Genomic DNA, 12,452 nt, shown 5'->3' with positions numbered 1-12,452 from the left:
ACCTGCCAAGTTGGGGTCAGAAGGCCAGCGCCTCAACCGTCTGAGCCACTCAGCCCGGCCTTTTCTATTGTTATTCAATAATATATTACAAAAGATGTATACACATTTGTCAACGAAATGTTTAAAACTACTTCTACAATCACTGCATGTTTTAAACATGACGTTTTTGTTTTCCAGAACATTGTTGTCAAGCGAAATCAGAATGTTTCTCTGAGAATCCTTATGTAGAAACATTAATATTCAGGTTTACATTTTGTTGCTCTAAATGTGTTGGTTACAACACTTTTTGGTTCAGGGCAGGAGCAATCCAAGGCTGCATTAGAAAGACCCAGATGGACATTTTTTGTCTGGCTCAGGTTTGTCAAAATCGGGTTAAGTTGTCAGCTTGATTAAGCCAGTTATTTCTTAAGCTTTTAAATAAATGAACAGTATCAAACATTTATTTATTTAGTTTTTGTGTTTAGTCAAATGGGTTTCGAAAAGTTTTTGTAAATTGCTTTTGCACAGCTTTTCAAATATTTTCCTACTAACACTGTTATTATCAGAAATTATGCATGCTACCTTATAACATATAGGCCTATCTGTTAATACTTTTAAAGACTTGCAAAGTTAGTTCTTCTAAGAAATGTCACGTTAGGTTCTTACATGGAAACAAATCAATGTCTTTATTTTTTTAAGACTGGATGACAACATAAAATTTTGTGCAGCTGTAGCTAATGTAGTATTATTTTCTCCACTTTTACTACTAAAAGCAACTCCCTCTACCTTTCTTCCTAACGGGTGATTTGGCCGTGTGGCTGTGAACTTGCATCGGGAGATAATGGGTTCGAATCCCACTGCCGCAGCCATGAAGGTGGTTTTCTGCAGTTTCCCATTTTCACACCAGGCAAATGCTGGGGCTGTGCCTTAATTAAAGCCACGGCCGCTTCCTTCCAGCTCTTAGGCCTTTCCTATACCATAGTCGCCATAAGACCTATCTGTGCCGGTGCAATGTAAAGCCACTAGCAAAAAAATAAAATAAAAAAGCCTTCCCTCCTTTATAGTTCAGCTTAGTATTTACGTAGACTCCATCCAACAAGTTACAAAATCTTTCATGCTCATTTAACAATTTTAGTTTCTTTTTCAAGTAATTCCAATGTGAATCATCAATACCCGAATTTCCCGTGCCTAGTTTTGTAGTAAAGACTGTAAATACACCGGGTGAGGCATTGTAAGAAACGTTCACTGCCTTATCTTCTTTTACGCCCCAGGAAATGCGAAAAATATTGAAGAGAATCATGTTATTAGTGTACAGGAGTAAGATACTTTATTTGCAAAGGCTAAATTTAACTGTCCCTTACAAAATTCTAATTTATCAGTAATGATACACTCATCAATTTCACTTTCATTTTCATCAATTATTTTGTGCACAGTTTCTATTTTGTCGTGGACAGTCATTTTTGAGTTACAAGCAGGACTAAACAGGAAGTTAAAAATACTTTTCAGATTTGACCATTTTAATATCTTGCCTCCATCAGTTAATGCACGTATATCAGGGTTATCATTCATGAAAATATCATGTTTAATGGCTTTAAAATCAAGAGCCTCATTTAATGTTAAAGAAGTACCAATTTTTGGAATATTTTCCTCAATATAAATTTTTAAAATACAGAGACTTTGGCTGTTAAAATTGCCAGAACTTTGTCCAAATCTAACTGGCGTTTAATACAGAAATTACCCTGAACGTCATCGAAGTCCTTGATCCTGTCATCTTCTTCCTCAGCTTTCTTCCTTTCTTCTTCCCGTTTTTTCAATTTCTTCTTGTCTTTGATTAGGAGTTTTGCTCGGTGTTGGAAGATTTTTAGACAGATAGGCAGGCACATTTTCAAACTGAGGAATAGTGTCTTTTGAGAGTTTAAAATGGTTAGGTTTTACAATTAAAATAGACTCATCAGGTCTTTTAACAGAATCCTCCCTACTTACGAAACGTTAATCGAAGTGTTTTATGCACACAACTGAGCTCACTGAAGTGACAAATTCGGCTCGATGGATGGCTATGATCCACTTTTGTTTGCAAAACAAGTCAGTAGGAAATTTAGACACAAACATTAGGCTGTTTTGAACTATAGTTCATTTTACAACCAGGTATACAACATGACGTGGGCATAATTCACAATGTTCACACACGTTTATATCATTCGATACCATCGATAGCCTCACTGCTGCGAGGTTCAGATCAGCCTACAAGTCACTGGCGAGGAGTGAAGTGGCCCGAGACTAGTATGACGTAGCGCTCAAAGTGGAGGAGGAGCCTTATGTATCTAGTTGGCCTTGGCCAAACCCGTCCTGGGATATCCCAGCAATAAATGCCATACGACATTTCAATATATTAGCATGATGAGCGCTTATTTCAATTCCTTCACCATTAACATCATTAGGATTCTCTGAAGACTACATTACATTGTTCGTAATGCTTATTTCCCAACAAAATTATATATCATAACCATCGCACATACTATTATTTCCATTATCTCGACGACCGCATCATTCAATATATCCCGTCAACTCACATACGCATCATGCTTATTTTTTAATCCTTCATTTAAAATATACGAGCTTAGAATCACCAAAGAATAATATATCGTTCCTAAAAACATATGAAATTCACCATTATATCAACATGATTTAATCAAGTATTTCTCTTATGAAGACTTATTCGCATAACCCAAAATATTATTTTACAAGAAAATCTCAAATCTCGATATACGATTGCTTGATGATTACTCCAATAAAAATTATCCACATAACGATAGGTATGTAAAATCCATTATGAAGACGGTACTTCAGAAAATATAGTAGATAGATTCCTAGTAAAATTCTTATACAATGACTCATAGTTGCATATTCAAAATTAGATGAATAGCACATGATAAATAGAGATTCCAATTACGCCGTTATTTAAGAGGATAACTACCTTTCCACAGATATCATGAAATGCTTAGCGATGATCTTATGATGTCGCTCAAGTTATATTTTATAAACACGTCACATTATAAAAAGTTTGAAAGAAAATCTATAGTAATGTAATGTACACACTTAACAGAATAAAGGAAAGGGACAGGTTTTTGGGTACTTATCGTGCTTGACGGACTCTTCAAGACGTAGCTCCATCGTCTGGTCATTGGAACATTATGGTTTTATTTATTTTGGCATACTTCCAACCCGGTTTAGGCCTGCATGACCACACTGGCTGATATTTTACAACAGCAATTTTCCATATTGCCAGGCATCATGACACCTGAAACTTGTACAATACCGTTAGTATGATATTAAACACCAAAATAAAAATGTTAGCGTTTTATACGCCTTACTTTTTCAGTATTAAATGTTTTACTTTGTGTCTTTATAATTTACTTCTCGAATTACCATACAATGATTATTCAATTTCACACAATCTGTGACTAACTTCCTTCTTAACATGTATGTGTGTCTTACTCGATGCTCAATCTCTTCTTTTATTTTTATTAACATTGTTTTTAATAAAACAAAACCCTATTCTATAATAATAATATGCTGGCATGCATTTTTTATAATTAATAACAAATCATTGCCATATAACCTCCTTTTATATGTTTTTGATGTCTGAGGAACATTCTCTTTGAAGTAAGTCACTCTCACAATCGGGAACTCTGATAAAGGAACACGCTTAACAATTTCACGTTGTCTTCGTCTTCTTCTTTTTCAAGATTCGGTTGAACACACGAAGGAGATATACAGTAGACTATCCTCACTAAGGTGTTTCAACATCTGGTTATGGACACTGTCTGGCCCAGGAGACGTGTCCTTGCAAAGCGCTAAAGCGCTGCGAAGTTCCCACTTTGTAAAGGGCACGTTATAGTCCTCTGAAGCTTGAGTGGCAAAACTAAGGTGATGACGTTCTGCCTCCTGCTTCAGAGCAAGGAAATCACGATGGTAATTTCCGAAGCCAGATACATCCGCGAAATGACTAGCTAGGTGGTTAGCAATCGAGAGTGGTTCAGTGACGATACTGCCTGCAATGGAAATTCCCGGTACACAAGAGGATCCTTGGATACCCGAAATACGTCGAAGTTTAGGCCACACTTGAGATGGAGTATGTGACGTTATAGACAACACATCTCTCCCACGAAGCTTTCTTACTTTGGCGAATAAGAACTCGTGCCTTAGCGCGGAGTTTTTTAAATGCTACCAAGTTGACCACAGTAGGCTGCCTGCGATAATGTTTATGAGCGCGACGGTGTTCTTTGATAGCTGCTGCAATTTCTTCGTTTCACCAAGGAACATGTTTTCGGTGAGGAGTCCCTGAAAAGGAGGGAATGGACTCTTCAACAGCAGCAAGAATAACTCGTGTTACGTAAATTATTTCGTCGTCTATGGTCCGTCTGGTCTCGTCATCAAATACAGCTAGTGATGTGAACTTTGGCCAATCAGAGAAACCTCTTCGCTATAGGTATCAGAACCAACAAAAATACCCATGTCACTGGACGCCCGGTGAGTATAATATCATCCTGTTGAGTGTAGTCTGAAATTTCTCAAGACCGTATGATGACCTGGTCTGAAGTTTGTCTCCTGAATACAGACTATACTCACCATGAACTCACTAATGAGTTGGTGCAGCTCAGCAGAGGTGAAAATACCACAAACCACCCCAGAAAGAAGAACAGTTACTCTTCTAATAAAGAAGTTGAATGATTACTCGATGGGAAACACTCCACACAGTTAAGACTGTTCAGAGTAACTGCCTACAGAAGATTATTCATTAACAACTGTAAAATGCCAAAACATTCAAGAAGAACATCATCACTTACTGAAAAGAAAATGCATGATGCACTCATAGCCTGCATTAAGGTTGCACAGCATTCATGTTATCACATATACACAAGCACTGAATAAATCAGTAACACTTTATACACTGAAAAATAATTGATCTTGCTAAACGTTTAATAGTTGGAATCCAATAATTTTCCCTTAGCAATGAAATTAATAACTCTAAGCAAGCATGAAGTAGTTTGTGATGTTTGTTGACAACATCGAGTTTTGTAAGATGTTTTTGAGGCAAAATTAGTTGATGAATAGCATCATAGGGAAAGTCTGCTTGTTCCATTCTTCCAACCAGTCTGATGAGTCCATCTCCATCAATGAAAGGAACTAAACTCTTGAGTTGACTTATCTCTCAAAGTTTCATATTTCTTCAGAACAGTTGACGGGTTTTATTCCAGTTTCTAGGCTTCAACCAAGTCGTCCTTTCGGAACAACTGGTGCTGATTATGTTGGACCAATCACACTGATAGTTCGTGGACTGCGCAGCAAGACTACATCAAAAAGATACATTGCAGTCTTTGTTTGTTTTGCTTTCAAGACAGTGCATCTAGAAGTGGTAACTAGTCTATCTACAGAAGCTTTTCTTGCAGCACTGAAGAAATTTATTGCATACCATCTGAAATTCATTCAGACAATGGAACCAGTTTCCAGTGTGCAGCAAACCAACTTCATGAATTAAAGTAGTTGCAATCTAAGGACCTTAACAAGAGGATTCAAGATATGCTTTCACGTGATGGCAGTAATTGGAGGTTTATACACCCACATGCACCTCATTTTGGTGATTTATGGGAATCATCGGTCATGTCGATGAAGCACCATCTTAGAAGAGTAGGTACTTGGTAATGAAGTTGTAAACTATGAAGAACTTTGCACCTTAGTCACTCAAATAGAAGCTTGTATGTTATTCCTGATGACTCATTTCCATTATATTTCTCCTGGCCATTGTTTAATTGGTGAACCTCTAACTCACTTACCATCTGTTGATGTAACTAATATTAATATGAACCTTCTCAGCAGACAGAAGGAGCAACTAAGCAGACTTCAACACTTTTGGAGGCAATGGTCTTCTGACTATCTACAAGAACTCCATCAGATGCCACACTGGGGTCACCATCATGAGAACTTTCAGTTCTTCTGCGAGATGACTATCTCTCTCCTCTGCAGTGGCGTATAGGGGTGATTTAAGAGCTCCATCCAGGTAGGGATGGGCATGTTCGAGAGGTCACTGTTCGGACCTCCAGCGACACTTTTAGAAGACAAACCACAAAGGTACTTTTCCTGTAGACCGTGAGGTATCAAAAGTGAAGATTTCACCTATTACTCAACCACGTGTAAATTCTTCAAACCTAGTTTCAGTGTAAATTGTGACAAATAAGAAACTGAAAACTCTGATGTGAAGTGAAATGTGTTCAGTGTCATTCATAGTCCTATATTTTTTAAATATGCATTTTGTTATGTCTTACTGTTCTTGGTTTTTGTGATTTGGGTTCAAGTTCTACAATTTCCCTTGTTGAAACAGTGTTTCAAGGGGGGCAGTATGTTACATATCGTACTTGTGTTTATGTTCAATTTTTATATTTTGTTTGATCCTTGTAAATTTTAATGTTGGCAAAAGTCATGGCATAACTTCTTTGCACTAGTTCTTCTGTTTCTGGTAGAATGGCATCTTGGCATGGACATAGGAAACTTGGACATTCATCAGATGAAACATGCCATCTAAATCTTTGTCATCACTATCACAATAAGCTTTAACTTCTCTGTAAATAATGTTATCTTAAATATGAACTACTTTTAAGAGTATTTTACAATGTTTACCAACTCTGAAGATTAAAATATTCCCTACTATGAGCCATGCCACATGGTAGTTATTTAATACAGTCCACTTTAAGTGGATCAGCTGGGTTACTTGGGAACGCTGATATGCACTTACTGTTTTAACACATGGTTGCCAAAAATAATATTTCTAACTCAGTAGTTAAAATGTTTCTAAATTCCTCTACATAATGTACAAGATATGATCTTGTATTTGACTTAATTTTCAACATTGTTTTGCAGGTTAAGACACATGCATTTAAAGCGAATCACTATTTCAATAATAATAATTTTAAAAAAAAAGAGAATAGCAGCAGACACTGAAGAAGATATTTCTTCTTCCTTTAGAAATTCAGAAAAAAATCACACGACCACGGGAATGATATATGGATCCGAACAACTACCCTTACTCTTTAGGGGTGACACATTCCCACTACCACCTGTTGGAGGGAATATCTCCCCAGTCTTCAGTTTAATCTATGGTATTCCCCATCACCTTATACCTCCGTGATCGACTTTCACTGACATTAAAAACTGAGCCTGAGTGGGCTGACAAATACCAGCATGTTAGAATGCTAGTTTACTCATTCCTGGATGGAAACAACTTATGCAACAAATCATATCGCTGTCTAAAGGTAACGAGGTAACCAGTCACCAAGAAGTCTTCGGACTTCCTGAGAGAACTCCATACACAGCCACAACATTCTGAAATATGATAGATTCACTGTTAAAAACAGTACCGTAATAGTAAAATGTGATGAAAAGCATCATTTTATAATACACAAGCATTTTAAATTTTCTTGAGTGATATATATTGCCAATTTATGTGCTTATTACATATGTTCTTAAAATACATATTTACATCGAAGTATGTGTTTTTATGTAAAAAAAAGAAAAGAAAAAGGATGTGCTTGGGAATGCACAATAACAATAATAAACTTTGCAAATTGTTGAAACATACCCATATAATTACGTAAAAATCTACTCAATACTGATAATCAAGTAAGCTGGCAAATGTCCAAGGTTAACAACTAAATATCATCACACCAGCATATTGTTGCTGATTAAGAGAATTCCTTAAATGTGACAGTTTATCCTCAGTCCACCTGTAATGACAGGTGGCAGGCAGACCCTTATTAGCTCTGTTTTCTCACAGGTTGTTAAATCATGGCATATTTCTGCAATGGCTGGCTCAGTCTCTAGATCTCAAAAAAAAAACAACACACTGATCTTTGGAATGAGTACAAAATGCCTGTTATCTGTAGGTCTATACTTAAAATCTGCAGGAATAATGCAATATATTCATGTTTGCACAAACCCGTCTTGAACAGCACTTTCAGCATCTTTATAAAAAGTACCTAAATGATTTCAGGGTGTTTTGAATTCTAAAGGATGCTCAGCAAGCCACTAGTTAGCTGTGCATAAAGAAGTGGCATATCAGTAGATTTAAAAGAATCAATACAATAAATATCACAAGATGCTTACCAGGAACGCAAGCGTATGGGGTGAAGTCTGTAACACCTGCCGCTGATAGAATTTCCTCATCAGTAACAAATTGACCAGTAAAGGATTTTGAATCTTTATTGAAGATCACATATGCAGCATCAGCAACTATTTCTGGCTTGCGGGAGTTTGTGCCTGATGCTGGACCTGCCAGCATTTCCATAGCAGCTGTGTGGATAGCTACAAAATAAAACAATACTATAAAAATAAATGTAAGAAAACATTTTTTTAAAACAAATTATTATGAATGGGTCTTTCATCATCCTTTCTTCATTCAAATACTGTAACTTCCTTTACAATTACTGTTTAACATCTAAATGTTAATCTAACTGGCCTGAGACTCAAGTAACTTATATGCTTGGAAAAAGAAAAAAAGTTAAAAAGTATTTAACCCCCTTGGAGCCAGGAGCCAATCTAGTCGGCCACTCACCATCAGCTGAAAGAGGCCAGAGCTCCGCCTCCACTCTACTACTGTGAAGTGCCAGGCCGTTTTTAGTGGAAATACATGCATTTTAACATTCGCGTATATCTACCGGTGTATGACAAATACTGGCAAGAAATTTTCTACATGTAGACCACATAAAATAAACAACTAAGTCAGAGTGATATAAAGAATCAAAAAGTATTATTGTTGATATTATGGTTGTCGATAAAGTTTATTTTTAGGAAGAGAAGTACATTTTCGCACTTTCTCTCTCAATATCTACTTCGAAAAAATGATTTGCAATGCAAAAGAATATACATGATGATGTAGAATTTATTTCTAAATATAATTCTATAAAATAATTATGATGAACAAGAAAAATAAAAATAAAAAAATAAAAATTCAAACGTATGTCACTAATAAAAATAAGACAATTTTACTCACCGATAAAATTCGCGTATATATATCGATGTATGGTAAATACTGCCAAGAAATTGTATATGTGTGGACTAGATTGTATAAAAATAGTCCCGAGTTATTAAAAAGTAAAAAAAGTAATAGTTCATATTATAGTTTTTATTTTCACGGAAAACCCTTCTCTCGTTTTCGGTTCCAGTATCTATTAAAAAAAACCATTTTACAATACAATATGCGTAATTAAAACATCTATGGTACTAAAGCCCTGATGGGCCTTGGTCTACCAAGCGACCGCTGCTCAGTCCGAAGACCTGCAGTTTACGGGGTGACGCATGGTCAGTGAGACAAATTCTCTCGTTCATCATTCTTGGTTTTCTAGACCAAAGTCGCCCTCTTAGCCTCAGATATCTCCCTGATTGTAATCATTTACAGTCACTTAGTTTGAGTGGACCTCGAACCAACACTCAGGCCCAGGTAAAAATCCTCGACCTGGCCGGGAATCGAACCCATGACCCCCGGGTGAGATGCAGGCAAACTACACTTGACTCGCAGGGACCGGCATTTACGTAACGATAGATAATTTATTTCTGAACAGAATTATAATAATTACTCTGAACGAGAAAAAGAAAAAAAATGCAAATTCAAATTTATTATGTCACTAGTAAACAGATGGAAAATGACAAAATAAATTTACTCACCGAAAATTGTTGAGAAGAAGACTTATCACCAGCTATATAATGTTGTTCAAAGTTTGAAACCACTGTTGAAGCACTTAAGGGTATTTACACTAACACTAATAGGAACAATAAATATTTAAGTGTAATGCAACGTTATAAAAAAATCTGTGTGTTTTGTTAAAATACAACTTTAAATATATTTTGTTTAATGAGGGCACTTATGAAGAGCACATTTAGTGTGCAGGCCTTTATTGCATTGATGCACACAGTTCGCCACCTCTTCCTCTGTTGCGGAGAGCTACATACAACGCACCGTCTTTCTAATTTACCTGACAAAAGTTTTACACCACACACAGGAATATTCGTGATAATTTTTTTGTCTATTCTCAAACCATTCAGCACCCAGAGATTCAATTACACTGGAGTAGAACTGGAGCCTAGTCATTTTCTTTCCGTTACAGTTTTCTAAATACATCAATAAGCATTTAAGACCATTCTCAAAATTATATTGAATGCAACTTTTTTCCAGAATTTCAAAGTTCTACCTTCATCTAAATAAAAATACACCACCATATCATTTGTATTAATGCCCCCCATATAACGTTTATAGTCTAAGATCACATTAGGTTTCCTCTTGGGTTGATTACTGTTTTTAGCAGTTGCAGGCACTTCTGTTTCTATTGCAGCTTCGCGTGTACTTATAACCACCACCTGATTTTTCTGAGATTTTTTCTGTTTGGATCCCACTAATAAAACTGGCCCCTGTCTGAAATATTTATTACAAACTAATATAAATGGCTTTTTCACAGCATCTGGTAGTCCCTTCCTGTTTCTTCGTATAGTGCCAGTAATAAATGCTCCAACTGAATTCAAATGTTTTGCAAGAGGGATTGACGTAAAATAATGATCTGCGCAAATGTGAAAACCTTTCATAAAATAATTCCCTAGAGACAGAAGTTTTGTCACTACAGTGTAGGCCAGTCCACTAATTCTGATTTTGTTTCTGTCTTCAGTGGATCTTGCTCCTCGGTACATACAAAAACCAACACAATGCTTACTAACTGCATCACACAACATCCAAAATTTTATCCCCCACTTGTGATGGTGCTTATTTGGCATATACTGTATTGGAGTAGTTGTGTATGGCATTTAGTTCCAACTAAATTTTCATCTATGAATAGTTGCTCATGAGGAGTATGACGATGTCTAAATAGCCTATTAGCATGATCTACAAGAGGCTGGAATCGAGCACAGGGATCATAGTTTGGAGAGCCAGGAGGAGAAAACTTACAGTTGTCAACTAAATGAATTTTTTTTTTTTTTAAAGACCTGAAACCCATTCCTTGAGAACATTTCACCAAACCAAGGGGTAATGGTCTACAGTACTCCAGTACGAAACAATGGTAGGTTTTCTTATCAATCCCATATTCAGGATGACAGCAATGAATGCTCGTATTTCATCAATTGTAGTCCGTCTCCAACATCGAGAGTGGGAATTGGGTGACAGTTCATTACAAGTAAGGAATCAGTCAGCATAGCGATTGGTCTCTGTGACTAAGGTTTAACAGAGAAAAAGTGGAAAATAAATTGAAGTATGATATGGGCGGAGGGTGTCAGGTTCACTGGGAGAAATTTCCACGAAATGTACTCCAGAGACATCATCATCATCATCATCACTAGTTTCACCTACCACCATATTCGCAGTAGCTTTACTACCATTAGAAACAAATAAAACACCTCTTCTTTAGCTGTGGTGATACCGGGGGTGTGTCTGGTATAATGTCATCACTACTCTCTGAACTAAATTCACTATCAGTATCCGATAAATCATCTGCGTTAACTTCTCACTGTTCCAAATATTCCATCAACTTATTGTCATCAATACCTGTTGAAAATATATCACGTGAAACACTTGCCATTTTGCTGTCACAAATCCACTCACTGCAAGGAGCAATCTCGTACTGACCGGTTAGTGGTATTTCTAAACACAGGTAACAACTCTTGTGAAAGCTAGAACACCCTAATTCCAAAGCAAGGTCAGGCACACAACTTGTAGCCCCTTTACTATAGGTTGTCACAAAAGTATGCACGTCACTATAGGTTGCCAAAAAATTATGCATATCAGAGAATTTTAAGCCGGCCAATGTAATCGGCTCTGGCAATTTAAAGGGCGGGTACTCGCAGTACCGCCTGGCTCCAAGAGAGTTAAATATTTGTATATATAAATAACCAATGAGCAATGACATTCAACATGAAGTTTGGTGATATGTATTTTTTTAGTAGCTTTCATTCTGCATGTTAAAAGAGCAAGGTTCTAGAACATTTTCCTGGGCTGTATAACTAAAGTTCTAAATATCTTCATCTGTGTGTGGCAAGGGAAATACGATGTACAGAAGACTGAACAACCACAGCCAGTTCTTGGTGAACAACTTGTACAGCTACTAGCAACTACACCTTTCTCAAACAATTGGAATTACATGTTTGCTGTGGACATTCACAGGGTTCATATCTACAAGAGAGGTGAATTATATTTTGTTGCTGTTTGAGTCATCAGTCCATAGACTGGTTTGATGCAGCTTACATGCCACCCTATCCTGTACTAAATTTCTACATAACTACTATATCCTACATCTACTCTAATCTGTTTGCTGTATTCATACCTTGGCCCACCCCTCATTTTTATTGTCTACACTTCCCTAAAAACCAAGCTCGATAGCTGCAGTTGCTTAAGTGTGGCCAGTATCCAGTATTTGGGAGACAGTAGGTTCGAACCCCACTGT

General features: G+C 36.7%; 1 protein-coding gene across 1 annotated transcript in view; it reads right to left on the bottom strand.

Moving 5' to 3' along the window:
- Hsdl2 (Hydroxysteroid dehydrogenase like 2) overlaps positions 1-12,452 on the bottom strand; it is a 190,458-nt gene that overhangs the window by 64,826 nt on the left and 113,180 nt on the right. The window contains exon 5 of the mRNA XM_067142200.2: positions 8,137-8,334. Coding sequence (XP_066998301.2) covers positions 8,137-8,334 — 198 coding nt within the window. The remainder of the gene's footprint in view (positions 1-8,136; positions 8,335-12,452) is intronic.

Source organism: Anabrus simplex, chromosome 2 (assembly GCF_040414725.1).
Source record: "Anabrus simplex isolate iqAnaSimp1 chromosome 2, ASM4041472v1, whole genome shotgun sequence".
NCBI classification, from domain to species: Eukaryota; Metazoa; Arthropoda; class Insecta; order Orthoptera; family Tettigoniidae; genus Anabrus; species Anabrus simplex.
The sequence above is the reverse complement of the archived record's forward strand: the minus strand, read 5'-3'. Positions and strand labels throughout refer to the sequence as shown.